Genomic DNA, 21,857 nt, shown 5'->3' on the forward strand with positions numbered 1-21,857 from the left:
GTGGGAGAACGGGCCGGAGAAGCAAAGGAACTTTATTTGTACATGGAGATGCGGGACTTTTAAACGGTGCTGCCGGCCTGTGGGCTGTGTTATGAAAATTTATAATCTAAATAGGCTAACTGCAACTAGAATACTGCCAGGGTAATTGCACAGAAGCAGCAGATATGTCCGACACCTGGAGCTCCATCCAAGCGCACAAGAAGCAGCTGGATAACCTGCGTGAAAGACTTCAACGGAGGCGAAAAGATGCAACCTCTCAGCTGGCTCTGGGTAATGTTCCTGTAAAGCTTATTCAGGCACATTGACTATACTTGCACCTGTGGGCTGCTTCCTACCTACTTGGGCAGCAAAAATAACCTCTCATTTGACCAATGAATCTCCAGATATGAATTTATGTTGTATTTACTACAGTGCAAGTTCCTCGTGGAGATCTGGCATTTACTCAGGACTCCCTTAACCACCCAACAAGGTTATATAGTGAATAAAGTACCCCCTGTTGTAAATTATAAGGATATTATAAGTTAACGAGGAGTAACTAATAATATCCTCATATTTTGCAACTGTGGGTACTTTATTTTTTATAATAAAAGTTTCAGTGAGTCATGTGACAGAAATGACATCAGAACTCACCGTTTATAACTAATGACATCAGACCTCACTGTTTATAAGGATATCAATTACAAGATATTCATGGTTTTTGTGTATTATAAGGATATTATAAGTTACAGAGGAGTTTCATGGCCTTCGCCTCGTGTTTTTATACAGGTCATGGAACTCCGAGGTAAGTTATAATATCCTCATATTTTGCAGCTGGGTGTACTTTATTATAATAATACACAAATTTCAGTGAGTCATGTGACAGAAATGACATCAGAACTCACCGTTTATAAGGATATAATTTACAAGATATTCATGGCTTTTTTGTATTACCGTATATACTCGTGTATAAGCCGACCCGAGTATAAGCCGAGGTACCTAATTTTACCTACAAAAACTGGGAAAACTTATTGACTCGCGTATAAGCCTAGGGTGAGAAATGCAGCAGCTACTGGTAAGTTTCCCAAAATTTCTCTAAATAACAGATAGCTAGAATCTCAGCTGCCATAAAGCAGGACAGGACTGCTGCTTACAATGGGGATCAGATAGGACCTGTGCAGCCACTGGGACAGAATGCTCTCTTATACAAATAGCTAGAATCTCAGCTGTACCCCACTCGAGTTTACATACCTTCCAATAGCAGACACCTGTTGCTTGTTGACAATGCACTTTCCCAGAAGCATGGATCACCATGCGGCTTCCATTGCCACCTCCTACAGACACCCTACTCTCTGCTAGCAGCCCTATACATAGAGCTCACAGGCGGTCTATCCAAAGCACAATGCGTCATGTACAGTTGCAAGTGATGCACCACTTCGGTATATTAATCACCACAAACCTGCATTCACATCACCCCTGCAACAGCTGATTTTCCAAGAGAGCCGTGGGCATCACTATCTCATCAGCCGGAAATAGCAGTGGAAGAAATGCGCAACATTGAAATACCGGTAGTCGCAATGACTCACTTCACAAACTACGGTACCGTATTTCCTGAACGCGTGACTCATTTTCGCTAGCGCTTCCGTCTTCACTGCCTGTTCGGCCGGGACACAGGCACTACTGGTAGCTCAAATTGGATGCCCTGGAAACGGAGAGCAGGCTCAGAGATACAGGAGGCGGCGCTGAACTGATTCCCGCTCCCGGCAACTTTATATATATACCACTGTAGTTTCAGCCCTGAACAAGGACCCCCAATAGCAGCCCATTAATGTGCCTGTCTGTCAGGATGAATAGGTTTCGGTGTCTGACCCGCGTATAAGCCGAGGTAGAGTTTTTCAGCACATTTTGGGTGCTGAAAAACTCGGCTTATACGCGAGTATATACGGTATAGGGGAATATCAGTTATTCAGACATATAGAATGTTCCAGTGAACAACAAAAGCAGCCACAGTTGTAAAATATCTATGGCAGCAAATTTGTCTTGTCCTAATTGACTAAGATGCACTTTTTAGGTGAATCCATGAAAACTAAGTCTTTCTACCCAATTCTTAACCCCAAGCGATACTCTGCCTGAGCCACATACTCTCAAGGAGTTCTAGCCTGACAGATTGGAGAAACTGACATAAGATGTTAAGTAAGGCAGACAGGGAATACTGGGTATATATCTCCTCCCTAAAAGACATTTTTATTTGTTTACTCACTATGTTTTTGCACTTATTTCCTTTTGTACTTTATCTTTGACAGATCTTCAGAGCTCAGAGGGTGGCATAGCCCCAACCTTTCGCAGTGATAGCCCTGTTCCATCTGCTTCCTCCCAGCCCCTCAAAGGACCCAGTGGGTCTGCAGAAGTTACGCCAGATCCAGAGCTAGAGAAGAAACTCCTGCATCACCTTTCAGACCTATCACTTGTGCTGCCAGCAGATTCTGTATCCATTCAACTGGCAATTACTACGGTGAGGCAATTTGACAAAAGCTTCATTATATTTATCTAATATTTTTAAGCTCATGAATGATGAGCATAAACTCATATTCCTGCAATTTTAGTAGCACTCCTAATGTTTATTCTAGGAGAAATGATTGGTGAAAAATGTTGAATCATAATTGTAATTGTAATATCTTAATTCAAAGTATGACATTAAAGGAAAAATGACGCGTTCCATGAATATTTATAGGAATCTGTCAGTATGACTAGGCAGGAACAAACATAATTCTGCCCATCTACCCAAAAGCCCTCCATCCCAGCAATAGTAAACTCAGATAAAACTCCAATTTAAAGATTTAAAGGTCCGGTTTGATTATGTCAGTCTTGCTGGGCTGGAGGCAGGATAGCCCTTTAATAGGCTATAGTAGTGTTTTTGCTTCTAATCAGTCTATGGAAGGATCACAATGCCCGCATCATGGTCATCATAAATCGTGGCCTCTACAGCTGTAAACAACTGATACCGCTTGGTTGAAGGCAACGTGGTGGCATTTTTGTGTGAAAAATGCTGATACCTAAACTCCAGTAATTCTGACACTTCCCTATGGATTTTTATAGGAATGTTTCAGTATTGCTTTAAGTATCACAGAGAAATATTTTAAAAAGGAAGTGCCAAATAACACTATGCAAAGTTACTATCCAACTTGAATAGGCTAGTGTATTTACTGTTGCGTGTCTGGACATGTCTCCTTATCTCACATAAATTAGCAGTCCTTAAATGGTTTTTATGATGGAAATTTTTATCTAAATTAACTATTTTTTTCTCACAATGCAGCCTGATTTTCCTGTCACACGCCAAGGAGTAGAGAGCCTTTTACAGAAATTTGCTGCTCAGGAGCTTATTGAGGTTAAAGGTTGGGGGCAGGAGGATGATGACCGTCCTACAGTTGTTACATTCGCAGATTATTCTAAACTTTCTGCTATGATGGGGGCTGTTGCTGAAAGGAAGGGAACCACAATACCAACTGGAGCTAAAAAAAGAAGGCTACAGGAGGCAGATCCTTCAGCTTCATCATTATCTTCATCCTTGTCTGCTAGTGCCTCAAGGGAGAAGAAGACATCGGAGCCACAGAAAAAGGCAAGAAAACATGCTTCCCATCTTGATTTAGAAATTGAGAGTCTCCTAAGCCAGCAATCTACCAAGGAGCAGCAAAGTAAGAAGGTAAGGCAAACCACATTCTGAATTCAATCCCTGTGTATCAGACTGTATACACATAATGTACAGTGTATATTGCCCTTTTTTTAACAGTGTTTTTGTCAAACCCTAATTTTGTTTGGTTTGCCAGGTTAGCCAGGAAATCCTAGAACTACTCAGCACCAGCACTGCCAAAGAGCAGTCCATTGTGGAAAAGTTTCGCTCACGTGGCAGGGCCCAAGTACAAGAGTTCTGTGATTTTGGGACCAAGGAGGAGTGCATGAAAGCTGCAGGAGCTGACACACCCTGTAGAAAGTTGCACTTTAGGTAGGCTTTAGGCTAATCAAGACATTTAGTGAAGCATGTATAGCCAGGTAAAACTTCTTGTTCATTTATAAAAGTGACTCGTGCATATGAAGTTACCATATTAATTTTTAGTAAAACCGTATTGCAAAAAAAAAAGTCAATAAAAAAAAATGATGCAAATTGTCACATTTATAAATTAACAAGGGTTTTTTTCCTTAAGCTAATATGTTGCACTAATAACTTTGATGCATACACTTTAATGTGATGTCATTCCTTAATTGTTGGTGTTTTATTGGCTATATATATCCCAATGTGGGTAGGGTGTGGTTGACTTGAGAAAGGTTCCAATTTGGACTGAAACGTCACGTGGGCTATACATGATATACTAAATATATTTTTGGTTTATCTAAATATCCCATTGTTGCTGGTTCTTCTTGGAGATGTATGCGTGTAATTTTCTTTTTCATTCATTGAAAGTAAATCACATTTTTCTGCTCTACTTTTTATCATGGTATATTTTCCCTTTAAGATAATTACATTCTTATGCAGTGAATAAAGTTAAAGGGGTTTAACTTTTAGTAAGTATGAGGTAGAGATTGATAGTCTGAGACAATTTGCAATTTGTTTTCATTTATAATTGAATGTTTCTGAGTTATTTAGATGTTCAATTTTCATCTTAACCAATCTGGTAACTAGGGTCCAAATTACCCTAGCATCTATGTATTGATTTGAATAAGAGACTGAAATATAAATAGGAGAGGGCCTGAAAGGATCGGTAATAAAAAGTAACTACATTTGTAGCTTTACAGAGCATTCGTTTTTTGTTTTTTTTTAGAAGAGTCAGTGATGCCCATTTGAAAGCTGCAAAGAGTCAGAAGAAAAAGGCAAATAACTGTAAAACTATAAAAAAAAATAAATAATGAAAACCAATTGAAAAGTTGTATAACATAATAAAAGTTACCTTAAAGGTGAACCACCCTTTTCAAAGGGACAATTAATCTACAATAAACTGAATGGTGCCAGATTGCCGAAATTAGAAACCTACTGCAGAGCTAGTAAACTACCAAATTAAATTGAAAGTACCTTGCTTGTACATATGCTTGTGCATTTTCATGCATTTTATGTCTGGGAAGGCTCCCTCTACACTGAGCACCAGGTGCCAAAATGGTCTATTTTTGCATATCAGGAAAAATGGTGCCTGAGTGCCCAAATAATACTGCAGCGCTAGGAAACTTTGAGTGAGAGTAAGTAAGCGTGAAGCAGTTGAAAAATGAATGGAGGAGTATGATGTAGTTATTTCTACATCCGCTTGATCAGGTACTAAAAGGTTTTGCTCTTACTGTTACTTTTGGAAAATCTCGTTCTAAGGCTAAGGGCACACTCGCATTCAGTGCACTTCTCTTTCCCTGCGTTTTGCAGGTGGAGAGAAGCAGAACCGCTTCTGTGACAGGCACAGTGTAGGCCTGAATGCAGCTACTGGAAGCGGATATTGACCCAAAAATGCATGTTTACAATTTTTTTGTGTGTAGCTGCACTCAGGCCAACACTTTGCCTGTCAGTAGAGCTACATACAGGAGCGGATTTTACAAAATGCAGGCAAAGAGAAGCAGACTGTGTACCCTCAGCCTAAAGAAAACAGAATTATTTCAAGCTATTTGCCATTTCTCCCTCTATTCAATAACATGTTTGCTAGTGCTATCTGTGTTTATTGTGTTTATAACTAATGGTAATGTTGTGTTAGCTGATTTGTTAATTGCTTGATGGTTAGAGATTCTACATGTGCAAAACAATCCAATAGCAATTCAATGTGGTACTCTATCTGGAAACTGCTGCACCAAGAAGTTTCAACAATCCTTATAATGTAGAAAAAGTGAGATGGCACACACTCTTGCAATTGTGCTAAATCATTATCGTGATTTATTGAGATCTCCACACATTCCGATAACATCCCTTGATTTTGTCTTTTATTCTCTCTCGTGTTAGTGTCCCAGTACAATTACTTGTAGCTATGTTTGTAAATGCAAACACATACTACTTTCATTTTTGTTCCATCACAGACAAAATGCAGTTTAGAAAAAAAAAAATCGGCACATTTCAAGGAAAATATCTGTTGTTTTAAAGGGTGTTTCTTTTTCATGTATTTTTCTTTTATATAGACTATAATATACTAAGAAATAGCTAGTTGTGCCCTGCCCATTTATTCTCTGCATATTTTGTATATCTCTTGAAAAAAAGATATTCAAGTTACTATCATTCTGACCATAAAAAGTGCACCACTTGGTGGAGACGTTTACTATGGCAGCTTACATTCTTGTGTTAACTACAAACTGTGCAGAGGGAATATTCTGTATATAAAGTCTATGCCAGGGTGCTTTATTAGTTTTATGGTGGAAAAAACTAGAAAAGTATATTATACCTTAAAGTGGACCCGTCACCTACACATAAAAAGCTGCATAATGAAAGTCCTTTGCAAATTAAATATGAAACCCCAAAAAATGTTTTCATTAAAACATCCATACCTGTTATAAAGGTGTTTAAATATCTACACTGTCAATCAAATATTACCTGCCCCGCCTCTATGCCCGTGGCATAGAGGAGGGGCAGTCAATTACTTACACTTTCCATTCTGCACTTCCTAGATGTCACAGCTCTCCTCACATTCCCCCTTCCCTCCTCAGGCTCTATAATTGTGTAGGGCACTGCACATGGACATTAGGTCCCCCATTCTGGTGCATACACAAGATTTTGGGGTGATATGCAATTTCCCTTAATAACCGTGTTCCAAGACAGAAGGAAACAAAATTTAAATAATAAATACAGTGTAAATAAAGTTTACTTTGCTCAACTAACATGATAGAAAAGAATTTGAAATTATTTCTTAGGGTGACAGGTCCCCTTTAAACAGATTTTATTTTCTACTTATTTCCTTTTAAGTGTTTGCTTAATTAAGGCCTTGACTAACTTGCTATTTCCCACACAGGCGCATCATTAACATGCACACTGATGAGTCTCTGGGTGACTGTTCTTTCTTAAACACCTGTTTCCACATGGACACATGTAAATATGTTCATTATGAGATTGATGCTTGGGTGGAACCTGGAGGAACAGCAATGGGGACAGAGGCAATAGCAAGTCTAGATACCCCATTAGCAAAGGCAGTAGGAGACTCCAGCGTGGGACGCCTCTTTCCGGCACAGGTGAGGAATGTCATGACAATATATGTCCTTTAGAGCCCATATAGCTTGGATTTACTTTGGGCCAACTTGCAGCAACAACGGGTTGGCTTAATAAATGTATCAAAGTTCTTGTCTGAAAGTTCACTATTCTTGTATTAGATTGGAATTTCACAATCCACATTTCAGAGCACATTACTAAGTGAGACTGCAAAGCTTGAAAACAGGACAGTTCTCGGTCCCAAATGACTTGGTACCTATTAAATACACTTGATAATAGGGAATGCGTATACACTCTGCAATCTGTGATTAGAGACATTAATATCAATGCAGGGATTTTCAATCTGTAGGTTAAGATGCCAAAATGGGTCCATAACCTGGGTAAAGGGATACTGTCATCGGAAAACCTGTTTTGTTTTTTTTTTGTTTTTTTTTTTCAAAACACATTAGTTAATAGTGCTGCTCTGCACTGAAATCTGTTTTTCAAAAGTCCAAACTGATTTAATTTTGAAATCTGACCTGGGGCTGCGACTCTTTTTGAAAGCGCTGGCTCTTTCTGAAAGCACATGACAAGGCAAAATGACCTGAGATGGCTGCCTACACACCCATATTACAACTAATATAACATATAAAAATATATAATTGTTGGCATTCTTGATTGATCCACAGCTCATGTTTACTCTCTGCCATTCTGATTTTTTTTTTTTGGTGTTCTGTCTGAATGAACACAACAATACAAAATTGCGCATACACACCGTCATGGGCTGAGTACCACACGGGTCAGCCTCTGCAAGGCCACCTTTAACCAATTCCTGGGTCTCAGAGCTCCAGTCCTCCAGTAATATGTAAAGTGATTATGTCATGATCTTTAGGGCTCTTACACACGGCCGTTCCGACCTGCGCTCCCCTGCGTTCCGTTTGTTGGCGTTCAGCCGCAGGGGAGCGCAGGAATAGACGCAAGTAATGATTTGAAATGGGGCTGTACTCACTCAGGCGCGTGTAGGCGCCGAACGCAGGAAAAATGCAGCATGTTGCGTCTGAACCTGCGTTCGGCGCCTACACGCGCCTGAGTGAGTACAGCCCCATTTCAAATCATTACTTGCGTCTATTCCTGCGCTCCCCTGCGGCTGAACGCCAACAAACGGAACGCAGGGGAGCGCAGGTCGGAACGGCCGTGTGTAAGAGCCCTTATGGTGTAGTTTTTATTTTTAAACACTGTTTACACTGCAAATAATTCACTCTACAATAAAAAAATGAATTCCTGAACCAGCAAGTGTATTTTTTTTAGTTGTAATATTGGTGTGTAGGCAACCATCTCAGGTCATTTTTGTGCCTGGTCATGTTATTTTAGAAAGAGGCAGCACTTTAGGATGGAACTGCTTTCTGGCAGGATGTCCTCAATGTAAATGAATGTGTCGCAGACCTGGATTTTACTATTGAGTGCTATTCTTATATCTACCAGGCAGCTGTTGTCTTGTGTTAGGGAGCTTTTCTATGGTTACCTTCCCATTGTTCTGGGGGGGGGGGGGGTTGGGTGATATCACTCCAACTTGCAGTGCAGCACTAAAGATTGACTGAAGTTTATCAGAGCACAAGTCACATGACTGGGGGCAGCTGGGAAACTGACAATATGTCTAGCCCCATGTCAGATTTCAAAATTAAATATAAAATAATCTGTTTGCTCTTTTGAGAAACTGATTTCAGTGCAGAAGTCTCCTGGAGCAGTACTAGTATCTGATGCATTTTGAAAAAAACATTTTTTCCCATGACCGTTTCCCCTTAAAGGAGAAGTAAAGGTTAAAACTAAGTAAGACTTATCAGAAAGGTCCATCTAAATATACCAGTAAACCCTCAAAGTAGTGCTGCTCGGAGTCCTCTGTCAAAAGAAACACTGCATTTCTTTCCTTTTATTGTGTACACATGGGCTTCTGTATCAGACTTCCTGCCTTCAGCCTAAACCTCCTTGCCCCGGACATGAGCATGCTTAGTTTCCCCCCCCCCTCTTTGCTGTAATCTGAGCCCAGAGCTATAAGTGAGCAGGGAGAGACTCAGGCAGGAAGTGATGTCACACCAAGCGAATACTGCAGCTGCTATCATAAACAAACAGAGAGCTGCTAGCGCTTTTTACTCCGGTATGGTAAACATTCTACAGAATAAGGCCCGGATTTGTGGAACGGTCACCTAGGCCCGGGCAGCAGGATTTTAGGGGGGGCGGCATGCTGCCCAACCACACCCACATTGGTTTAAAAACACTGGGGATGTGCTTAAGATACAATCATTTTTTAAATTTCCCATGCGCCAATCCCCATTGATCCATTCCAGATGATGAAAATTTGCAAGAATAAAGGGGAAGGGACAGGGACGACGAACGGCAGTGGACCTAGGGGCATTAAAATGTCTCCTTAGCTTTCTTTCTCCTTTAAGAAACACTGTTTCATAGTTTAAAATACACTAGGAAGAATGTGCTTGATGAGTGAATGAATGAAATTTGAATTTTTTTATTTTTATTCATATGGCTTTCTGACATCTGGCATACCAGTGGATACGCTGTGACATCCGTTACCTGGACGTGAGCATCTTAGGAAAGTTCTCGGTAGTGATGGCTGATCCGCCATGGGACATTCACATGGAGCTGCCATATGGGACACTAACTGATGACGAGATGAGAAAACTGCAAATTCCAGTGCTACAGGATGACGGTTTCCTTTTCCTTTGGGTCACTGGAAGGTAATGAAACTGCCATGTTTAAATGTGATTCTTTTAAAAAAAACATTACATATAGTTTGTAGCACAACAAAACTGAAGAACCCTGTTTCATAGGATGAAATGTTGTGCCTCAAAAAAGAATTTGTCGCCCATAGACTTTAATGCATTTCTGCAAATTTTAGCCAGCAGCAAATTTTTGGCAAAGCAAAATGGGCTAAATTCCCCCATCCCTATTTGGGACTTCTCCCATTGACCTCATACAACTTCGGCAGGTCTGAGATGCTGAATTTTCGGATTCTGACTTGTTCCATCCTCGGGGTATAATAAATCCCAGAAAATTTAAGTTCCACTAAAAATAGTGAGAGGGATACTGTCATGGAAAAGCATTTTTTTTTTTTTGCCAAAATGCGCCAGTTAATAGTGCTGCTCCAGCAGACTTCTGCACTGAAATCCATTTTTCAAAAGAGCAAACAGATTTTTTTTTTTTTTGTTATATATTTCATTTTGAAATCTGACATAGGGCTAGACATTGTCAGTTTCCCAGCTGCCCCCAGCCATGTGACTTGTGCTCTGATAAACTTAAGTCACTCTTTACTGCTCTACTGCAAGTTGGAGTGATATCGTACCCCCCCCCCCCAACAGCCTAACAGAACAATGGGAAGGTAACCAGATAGCAGCTCCTTAACACAAGATAACAGCTGCCTGGTAGATCTAAGAATAGGACTCTATAGTAAAATCCAGGTCCCACTGAGAAGCATTCAGTTTCATTGAGTAGGAAAAACAACAGCCTATCAGAAAGCAGTTCATTAGTGCAACACTGGCTCTTTCTGAAAGCACGTGACCAGGCAAAATGACCTGAGATGGCTGCCTACACACCAATATTACAAATAATAAAAAAAAAAAATACACTTGCTGGTTCAAGAATTAAATTTTATATTGTAATTTAGAAATAAAAACTGCACCATAAAAATCACGAGTCCCTTAAAAAGAAAAAAATTTCTCGAGTTTTTGGCATTCAGACTTTAATAAACAACCCCCATAATATAACTTGAAGACCAACCAGGGAGTGAGAATGTGTATAACATTAGTCTGATAACTGTAGCTTCAATCCGCTGAAGTTTGACATCATTCTATATTTTAGGGCCATGGAGCTGGGCAGAGAGTGTTTGAAGCTCTGGGGGTAAGTACATACCTCTTTCTACTTAACTTGCTTCAGATCTCCGCAAAATGTCTTTAATGCTTGTGTTTTCATCTACACAGTTATGAACGGGTAGACGAGATCATATGGGTGAAAACCAACCAGCTGCAAAGAATTATAAGAACTGGACGGACAGGCCACTGGCTGAACCACGGCAAAGAACATTGTTTGGTAATTACAATCCTCATATGTAAAGCCTTGTATGTACATGCTGCTGAATCTTCAAAGTGTTTAACTCACGAACGCTTTAGCTCTTATGGTATCTAGGAATTGTTTCAATTGAATTTGTTTTATTTAATGTGCATTGCTGTAACATACTCTACATTTGGCTGCATTACAATGGGGGGTCATTTATCAACATTGGGCAAAATAGCACCTCGGCAGTAACCCGTATCAACCAGTCACATTTTTTTTTTTTATTATTGTTTAACGTGCAGTTGGCTGAATAAATCTAATCAATGGTTGGCAAATTTGCTTAATGTTGATAGAGGAGGCCTTTAAGTAGGTTAATGGGGCCTGTAAATGTCTGTGAATTGCAGTTACTCTGGGTGAATTATAACTAGAGCAAGACAGGCTTGTAACAAAAAATAAATTTAAGAGATTCTGTCATGATTTTTATGGTTTACTTTTTATTTCTAAATTACATTGCTTACATTGCAAATAATTCACTCTACTATTTAAAAATGTATTCTTGAACATCAAATGTATTTTTTATAGCTGTAATATTGGTGTGGAGGCAGCCATTTCAGTGGCTTATTCGGAAATTTGAGAAGGAGCCAGCACTTCAGGGTGGAACTTCTTTAAGACAGCTATTGTTTCTCCCCTTCCCATTGTATAATACAATGGGATTTTATTATTTTAGCTGTAATATTGGTATTTGTTAGTTTGCTTTGGTGCTGTTCTCATGTCTGCCCTAAAGCTGGCCATAGACGCAACGACCGTGTGCGGAGAGTCCCGACATTTTTCGTCCGGCGGAGATCGGTTGTTTGGTCGATAGGACAGGTTAGAAAATTTCTGTCGGCTGCCGATAATATCTCTGCATGTATTGCCGATCGTACGACTTCAGAGGGAGACTGTCACTAACTTTGTCAGACATAACTTTGGTATGATTGCTGTCAGGGGCAGAACATTGACTGATCTGTTCTTTTACTACTTTATTTGATCGGAATGGAAAGACTTTGATCTGAATGGTTAGTGGCAGGTCGGGAGATGGGAAAGTCCGATCGTACATTGATTTGTACGATCGGATCTTTGTGTCTATGGCCAACTTTAGGTGGGTCTTTAAGCAATGCAAAGAAATCCTTCAGCAGAGGTGTTGGGTAGTTGCTATGTGTTTAGCTGGCCATTGTTCTGTTGTTAGGCTGCTGATGGAGGGAAAGGAGGGGGGTGAAATCATTCCAACTTGCAGTGTAGCAGTAAACAGTAATGGAATTTTAGCACAAGTCACATGGCTTAAGGGCACCTGGGAAACTGACAATATGTCTAGCCCCATGGCAAATTTCAAAATTAAATATATAAAAATGTATTTGCTCTGTTAAAAAACTGATTCCAGTGCAGAATTCTACTGGAGCAGCAGTGTCAACTGATGTGTTCTGAAAAAAAAAACATTTCCAGCAATAGTATCCCTTTAAAAAGCTCCATGTGTCTAAGAAGTGTACTTTATTGCCTTGTGAGTCATACCACACTGCTGTGTATGCAGAAACATAAGCTTTACTGTATAAGCCAGACAAAAGTCATTGATCATTCTATTTATCCTCTATCGGTTTATGCAGAAGAGAACTAGTGCTGATATTTGAATTGCCCAATGGCTGTAGTATGTTGTCCCCATTCCTGGTCAAGGATTTATCTTTCTACAGATGTCCCAGTCTGTGTGATCATATAGTCTCAGGGGCAGATTTATCAAAATGTGAGACATTACAGCTCACCGCAAGAACTCTTTTCTAAAATTGTTCTATTCATTCCTTTGGGATTTTAAGAAGTGTATTATCAAATAATGTATTACCCATTGATAAATACGCTTTCAAAAATCCCATAGGCGTGAATGAGGTGGGCGAGTTTTTCTGTGGAGAGCTCTAATCTCATACTTTGATAAATCTGCCCCTAAGTGATTGCTTTGAGTGTGATGGTGTATCACTTGCTCCCTCAAACAAATAGCTTTCGTTGCACAAATGCTGGCTCTGGAGTTTTTGTTTTTTTATAAAGGGGTGGTTTACCTTTAAGTTAACTTTTAGTACATAGTTACTGTACATAGTTAAATTGGGTTGAAAAAAGACAAAGTCCATCAAGTTCAACCCCTCCAAATGAAAACCCAGCATCCACACACACCCCTCCCTACTTTTAATTAAATTCTATATACCCATACCTATACTAACTATAGAGTTTAGTATCACAATAGCCTTTGATATTATGTCTGTACAAAAAAATCATCCAAGCCATTCTTAAAGGCATTAACTGAATCAGCCATCACAACATCACCCGGCAGTGCCTTCCACAACCTCACTGTCCTGACTGTGAAGAACCCCCTACGTTGCTTCAAATGAAAACAGGATTTTTTGATACTTACCGTTAAATCTGTTTCTCTGTAGTCATAAGGGGGACACAGGGAACCATGGGGTTAAGCTCCATCCTCCAGGAGGCAGGACACTTGAATATTAATTAATTCAGGGGCGTGCCCTTCAGGCTTTACCCCCTACACTGTACCTTCCTATTCAGTTTGTCCCAAAGCTGCGAACGTAATCACTGAATAAATCACAGGCAGAAAGTAAACAGTGAAACTGAACAAAACTAGACCAAAGGTCAATAGCTCGACAAGGGCGGGAAGCCCTGTGTCCCCCTTATGACTACAGAGAAACAGATTTAACGGTAAGTATCAAAAAATCCTGTTTTCTCTGTCGTCTTAGGGGGACACAGGGAACCATGGGGACTTAACAAAGCAGTCCCAAAACAGCAGGGTGGGAACGAGCTATAATTATATACAATGAGTACTGCAGAATTATTTAAGTACTGAATGCAACACCTTACGCCCGAGAGAAGCCTCGGCTGAGGAAAAGGTGTCAACTTTGTAAAATTTGGAGAAAGTATGAACAGAAGACCAGGTAGCCGCCTTACAGATCTGCTCCAAGGAAGCAGAGTTTCGCCACGCCCAGGAGGCTCCCACCGCTCTGGTAGAGTGAGCCCTAAGTCCTTCAGGTGCTGATCTTCCCTTCGCAGAGTATGCTTGTTTGATTGATTCTCTGATCCATCTTGATATTGTCACTTTTGAGGCTGCCTGGCCCCGACGAGGGCCCGATGGTATAACAAACAGGGCCTGCGATTTTCGGAAAGATTTAGATCTGTCCACATACCATCGTAAGGCTCTGACCACATCCAGATTATGAAGTCTGCGTTCCTTATCATTCTTGGGTTCTGGACATAGAGAAGGAACAACAATTTCTTGGTTCACATGAAAGTCGGAAACTACCTTGGGTAGAAAGGTTGGAACCGTACGAAGAACGGCTTTATCCTTATGGAATATGAGGTAAGGAGGAGCACACGATAAGGCACTAAGTTCAGATACCCGTCTGGTCGATGATATTGCCACAAGGAACACTACCTTATAGGTGATCCATGTATCTGAAACAGAAGATAGTGGTTCGAATGGTGGATCCAGCAGGGCTTCCAACACTAAATTGAGATCCCAGCCAGCCACCGGTGTACGGAATGGTGGCACGATATGGGCCACTCCTTGCAGAAACGTGCGTATCAAGTCTTCATTCGCAAGGCGAGATTGAAACAGAATTGACAAGGCTGACACCTGGACCTTGAGCGAGCTGAGCTTAAGGCCTAATTGTAATCCTCTTTGTAGAAATGAAAGAATCCGTGGTAATTGCAATTCAAGGAAGGGAAAATGAGACTCCTTGCACCAATTGAAGTAAGACTGCCAAACTCTGTGGTATGATTTAGAAGATGAGGCCTTTCGAGCTCTTAACATAGTGAGTATGACTTCTTCATCTAGCCCTTGGCTTCGCCAGACAGACCTTTCAATAGCCATCCTGTCAAAGCGAAGAGTCCTGGGTTGTGGTGCAATATGGGTCCCTGCTGGAGGAGATCTGGTCTGCCGTCTAGCCGTATCGGCTGCTCTATTGACATCTCCTGCAGGTCGGTGAACCAGGTTCTCCGAGGCCAATACGGTGCCACTACAATTACTATCGACTGAGATTGCTTTATCTTTTGAGAACCCTTGGCAGCATTGGAAGCGGTGGGAAGACGTATGCTAGATCGAATTGCCAGCGCTGAGTCATGGCATCCACCCCCACTGCTAACGGATCTCTGTGGCGGGCAAAGAATCTTGTTACTTTTCGATTGTTTCTGGATGCCATTAAGTCTATGCTGGGAGTTCCCCACTGGTCCGTCAGCTGATTGAATGCCACTGGATGCAGTTCCCATTCTCCTGGATCCAGCTGATTCCGACTGAGAAAGTCCGCCTTTGTGTTGGACACTCCCGGAATGTGTATTGCAGATAATTTTACTGAGTTGTTTTCTGCCCAGAGAAGAATCTGTCTTGCTTCTGCCAGGGCCGCTCGACTTCGCGTCCCTCCTTGACGATTTATGTACGCTACTGTCGTAGCATTGTCGCTTTGGACGCGTATCGGCTTTGCTCGAAGTCGATCTGTCCACTGGACTAGAGCCAACTTTACCGCTCTCAGCTCCAGAATATTTATTGGTAGTTTGGCTTCCTCTGGAGACCATAGCCCTTGAGCAGACTGCTTGTCCCATGTTGCCCCCCAGCCCTGGAGGCTGGCGTCTGTTGATATCACAACCCAGTCCGGTGTTGCCCACGATTGACCTCCGGCTAGATTCTCCGATCTCATCCACCACTGTAGATCCGCCCTTGTCTGTTGAGACAATGACATGGAGCGGGATAGAGGTCCCCCTTTCCACGTCGCTAGAATGCTGGCTTGGAGAGGTCGAAGATGTATTTGCGCAAATGGAACTGCCTCGATGGCCGAAACCATTGTTCCCAGTACTTGCATCGCCTTGTGTACTGTTGTGCTTTGACTGGATAGAAGATATCGAACTTGATCTCTGATCCTGGACTGTTTGTCCCTGGGTAAGCTTACAGTTTGTGTGATCGTATCGAATTCCAGGCCTAGGAATATCATTTTGTGACTGGGATCTGGGCTGGACTTCGACCAGTTGATGGTCCATCCGAAGCTCTGGAGTAGCCGAACTGCTCGGCTGAGGTCCTCCTTGGCCCTTGTTTCTGAACTGGCCTTTAGCAGGAGGTCGTCCAGGTAGGGGGTCACAGATATCCCCTGCAGTCTCAACGTTGCAGCTGTTACCGCCATCAACTTGGTGAAAACCCTGGGAGCGGACGACAGTCCGAACGGGAGTGCAACGAATTGATAGTGTTTGTTCTTGAAAGCAAAGCGTAGGTAGCGGTGATGGGGGGGCCAAATTGGCACATGTAGGTATGCGTCCCTTATATCCAGGGACATCATAAGTTGCCCCTGTTCCATTCCTCGAATGACTGATCTCAACGTCTCCATCTTGAACCGCACTGACCGAATGAATTTGTTGAGACCCTTGAGGTCGAGCACTGGTCTGAGAGACCCATCCCTCTTTGGTACTGTAAATAGGTTCGAGTAAAAACCGGAGAATCTCTCTGTGGTTGGTACTGGACTGATTACCCCGGATCGCTCCAACTTGTCTATACAATCTAGAAAGGCTTGGGCCTTCTGAGAACAGTGAGGAACTCTGGACATGAGAAATCTTCCGGGTGGTATGCTTGTGAAATCTAAATGATATCCTTCTGTCACTATTTCTTTGACCCATGCATCCGTAGAATGCTTTATCCATTCCTCCCGGAATCGAAGTAGTTTGCCCCCTATCCATTCCAACGATTCCGGAGGTGGTGCCCCGTCAGGCTGAGGCGGGCTTCTCCCCTGAGGGTTTATTGTGAGGCCTGTTGGTTTTCCAGGAGGGCCGGCTTTTCTCACCGACTTTAGCCCGAAAGTGGGACCGTTGTGGAGAACTGTTTCGCCTTGAAAATCTGCCACTTTGGCCACGAAAAATTTCCCCCTCCTATTTGAGGTGGGTGCTCTGCCTCTGGTCTGTGGGAGAAAAGTACTCTTCCCCCCCGTCGCCTGGGAGATGATTTTCTCTAGCTCTTCTCCAAACAGACGATGTCCCTTGAAAGGTAGAGAAGTGAGCGACTTTTGGAACTAAGGTCCGCAGACCAATTTTTTAGCCATAACGTTCTGCGTGCTGCTACGGACAAGGCTGAAGTACGGGCAGTAATTTGTGAAGTATCAAGTGTGGTGTCACAAAGATAACTAGATGCCTCAGCAATAGTCTGTGCCGATGATAACAACTCCTGTCGAGGAACCCCGTCTAGAATGTCCTTGACAAGCGATTCAGACCATGCCTGTATGGCTCTGGACACCCACGCTGAAGCCAGGCAAGGGCGTAGCGCCGACCCTGCAGACGTGTAAATTGCACGTAGAAACCCTTCTAGTCTTCTGTCTGAGGGGTCCTTGAATGCTGCTGCGTCGGTAACTGGTAATGTGGTGGACTTTGACAGTCTAGACACTGGTGCATCAACTGATGGTGGGTTAGACCAAGTATCAACTAGTTCTTTCGGAAAAGGATATGATTTAGAGAATTTTTTAGTTGCCTGAAACTTGTGTTCAGGTGAATTCCACTCATTCTGAACCAAACCTTGAAGTTGTTCATGTTCTGGGAAACAGACTGACGACTTATGTTGTCTCTTGAATAGACTAGATGCATCTCCTGTATGTTTGGGCTTCTGAGATATATTAAGAACCTCAAGGACCCCCTTAATAATCCCGTCTACATCATGAAAACTGTCACGATCCTTTCCTTCATCCTGATGTTCTTCCTCATCTGCAGATGAATAGTCAGAAGATCCAACCTCACCTTCAGAGTGAGAAGAGTGTAGCTCAGGAGAAGATTCGTCAGACACAGCAGGGTTGACAGTGTCCCCTCTTGCGTCGTCCACACGTCTACGCTTGCCACCAGTCCTATGGCTAAGCTTAACCAGAGCCTTTCCTAGGTTATCTGCGATGGCAGGCAACCCTTGTAATGATGCCAGAGATTGAGACAATTGTACAGCCCATAGAGGGGGAGGTGGCTCTGCTGCAGCTCCAGAGTCTAAATCCTGAGGTACAATTTGTGGAGTAGTCACAGCTGAAGCAGCTGAGAGACCCCCAGGAGCAGTAGTTTCCCCCTGCCCCAAGGAGCAGGACCCACACAGCGGCTCACCCTGGCCCCCTGGAAACTTTTTCTGGCATTTTGAACAAGCAAGGTATCTCACCTGTGCTGTTGAGGGCCCCTTCCCCCCTGCCCTTGTGAACAGTCCCACTGACCTACCTTCTGCCATAGTATAGTAAGGTAGAGAGAAAGGGGTACTGCCTGAAGTAACCGCTAGTCTTTTAGCCAGTTCTGATAGCTGCCTGCTGCTCTCCCTTCGGATCTCCGTTCCAAAATGGCCGCTGGAACGCAAGTTGCGTTCCAAACCGTGCGCGCATGCGCACAAACGCTCGCTTCGCGCCAAAAGAAAATGGCGGCCGGCAGCAGAGAAAGTGGAACGCATTGCGTTCCACTTCATTGCGCTGAGAGACGGAACCCTCAGCCGCAAAGGAGCCTCCCTCCATCCACCTCCCTCCAGAGTCACCACCAGAATGCGCAATGGAAGCGCAAACACCGGCCAGACCCTGAAGGCAGGAAAGGTAGGGACAGGAGACACCAGAAGGAGCCGATAGAAGGTAGAGCTGGCGCTGGAGAGGGAGAGAGCAGGGAGGGGGGGGGGGTGGGGGTTAGCCCCCAGGAGAGGGGGGGTAGCCCCCAGGAGGGGGGGTAGCCCCAAAATCATTAGGCAACGTTACTGCATAACACAGACAATGTGCCACTTACCCCCACACCGGCCAAACCTTCTGCCCTGAATCAGTCAGCGCAGGCAACGTCTGGGTGGTCGATATAGCAACAGCTAGAGAGTGACCCCGGTGCGTTTCACCTCGTAGGGGGCTTCCTATGTAAAGACAGGTAACCCTGCTTTCAGGCCTCACCCCGGGTATCAGCCATGGGCTGAACGTGGAATCACTCGTCGGTCCAACCTCCCGGGAGCAGGACACTTAAAAAACTGAATAGGAAGGTACAGTGTAGGGGGTAAAGCCTGAAGGGCACGCCCCTGAATTAATTAATATTCAAGTGTCCTGCCTCCTGGAGGATGGAGCTTAACCCCATGGTTCCCTGTGTCCCCCTAAGACGACAGAGAAAGTTCTTTTCTTCTAGTCTGAAGAGGTGGCCTCTGGTACGGTGATCCACTTTATGGGTAAAAAGGTCCTTTGCTATTTGTCTATAATGTCCTCTAATGTACTTGTAAAGTGTAATCATGTCCTTCCAGAGAAAACAACCCCAACCTTGACAGTCTACCCTCATAATTTAAGTCTTCCGTCCCTCTAACCAGCTTAGTTGCACGTCTCTGCACTCTGTCCAGCTCATTTATATCCCTCTTAAAGGGGAAGGAAACCTAGTCGGCGCAAACCCCCCACCCCCCCTCCCCTCCCGTTTGTTGCCCACCCTCCCTCCTCCCCCCTGGCCTACCCGTCCTGCTGGGCAAATGCCCCTAACTTGTTACTTACCCTTCTGCGCAGGTCCAGTCCAGGGAGTTCTCAGTGGGACATGGGTCGTTCACAGACGACATCTTCTTCCACGCAATCTTCCTGCTTTGAACGGCGCATGCGCAGTAGGATCATTTCGCCGGTACGATCTACTGCGCATGCGCGTGACTTTTGGCGCATGCGCAGTAGATCCGTACCGGCGAAATTATCCTACTGCGCATGCGCCAAAACGCCGTTCACAGCAGGAAGAAGATCGCGTGGAAGAAGATGTCGTCTGTGAACTCCCTGGACTGGACCTGCGCAGAAGGGTAAGTAACAAGTTAGGGGCAGTTGCCCAGCGGGACGGGTAGGCCAGGGGGGAGGAGGGAGGGTGGGCAACAAACGGGAGGGGGGTGGGGGGTTTGCGCCGACTAGGTTTCCTTCCCCTTTAAGGACTGGAGTCCAAAACTGCACTGCATACTCCAGATGAGGCCTCACCAGGGACCTATAAAGAGGCATAATTATGTTTTCATCCCTTGAGTCAATGCCGTTTTTTATGCAAGACAGAACTTTATTTGCTTTAGTAGCCACAGAATGACACTGCCCAGAATTAGACAACGTGTTATCTACAAAGACCCCTAGATCCTTTTCATTTAAGGAAACTCCCAACACACTGCCATTTAGTGTATAACATGCATTTATATTATTTTTGCCAAAGTGTATAACCTTGCATTTATCAACATTGAACCTCATTTTCCAGTTTCCCAACCTGCTGACACAAACTCATAGTATTATGTTTTGCCATGAAGTCCAGTATCTTATCCTTTATTAACCCTTCAAAAAGCTTTCCTACCACTGTCAGACTAATTCAATTGGTCTTCATTAATTCTTTTTTAAATTATTTTCTTCTTTCAACTCTTTCCAGCTTTCAAATGGGGTCACTGACCCCATCTAAAAACAAATGCTCTTTTCCTTTTAGTTGCTACCTATGGCCATCCCTTTATTATACAGCTGATGGGCACAACAGTCGTGCAGTGTCATTGCAGCACTGGGGTTGATTGCAGCCACCTCACTATGGAATTTGTATGTTCTCCCTGTTTTTGTCTTCCTTTGCATACAACACAGGCAGATTCATTGTGCCTGCTCTGGGGCTTTTTCTTACTTCTGTGAAATCCTACATGCACATATATTGCCATTATTTACATTTTATTTCCTGTCTACCTTGAAGTATTTGTGTAATTCTCAAAATGTCATGTCAGATTTATTGCCCACTATTTAAGTTGCTCCAGTTCATATGGATTTCTTTTAAATAATTAAGTTTTTAATAGTAGGATAGAAGGGCTTATTCTATATGGTGGGACCATCAATACAGGCAGTGATCTTTAAACATTACTGTTGTCTTTTGCAGGTTGGTGTTAAAGGGAGCCCACAAGGATTCAATAGGGGTCTAGACTGTGATGTCATAGTTGCAGAGGTAAGGGCACAACATATAAGTAAAATGTTAGCAAATGCTTACCTTTGATAATAGATACATGCCATATACACCATGAGTTACATTTGCAGTAGTTACAAGCTGCAGTTTTATATTCTGCGTGTCTGTCTGTGCTGCACTTTAGCTTGTGTTTCATCTTTCAGGTTCGATCTACAAGTCACAAACCTGATGAGATTTATGGCATGATTGAGCGTCTTTCCCCTGGGACTCGCAAGATTGAGCTTTTTGGACGTCCTCATAACATACAGCCAAACTGGTAAGTGGTCTTTATAGTTGAGAGGGGTGCACCAAATCCTTTTCTACATTCAGCCGAATACTCGATTTATGAACTTTTTTAGAGAAGCCCAACTAAATGTGCACATTTGGAATGCAAAAAAAAAATGGAATGCATATTGCAGAGCATCTAAATACACTTGTTGACAAATATAATATTGTAGAGGCACATGCAGTTTTAATACTTAATCTATTCTTGTCAATGTTAATACAAAATTTTGGGGGGGGGGCTTTTTTGTAGGATCACGCTTGGAAACCAGTTGGACGGAATTCACTTGTTGGATCCAGATGTTGTTGCTCAATTTAAGCAAAAATATCCAGATGGAGTCATTGGAATGCCAAAAAACATGTGACCAGAGTTGAACTGCTGCATGTTTTCTATGTACATTTCATTTTTTATTTTATAATTTAAATTCTGGACAAATTCACATATTAAAGATAGATTTTCTTATCTCCCTGT

General features: G+C 42.8%; 1 protein-coding gene across 1 annotated transcript; it reads left to right on the forward strand.

Annotated features, from left to right (window-relative positions):
- On the forward strand, positions 1–21,848 carry mettl3.L (methyltransferase like 3 L homeolog). Its single transcript, NM_001091232.1, has 11 exons — positions 1–270; positions 2,280–2,488; positions 3,290–3,676; positions 3,801–3,976; positions 6,936–7,152; positions 9,668–9,855; positions 10,976–11,014; positions 11,095–11,203; positions 21,041–21,106; positions 21,268–21,380; positions 21,639–21,848. Exons 1-11 carry the CDS (start codon positions 165–167, stop codon positions 21,748–21,750), a joined length of 1,722 nt encoding a protein of 573 aa, NP_001084701.1. The 5' UTR covers positions 1–164; the 3' UTR covers positions 21,751–21,848.
- The last annotated feature ends 9 nt before the right edge of the window (positions 21,849–21,857 follow it).

The sequence above is a fragment of the Xenopus laevis genome, chromosome 1L, assembly GCF_017654675.1.
Source record: "Xenopus laevis strain J_2021 chromosome 1L, Xenopus_laevis_v10.1, whole genome shotgun sequence".
Taxonomy (NCBI): Eukaryota; Metazoa; Chordata; class Amphibia; order Anura; family Pipidae; genus Xenopus; species Xenopus laevis.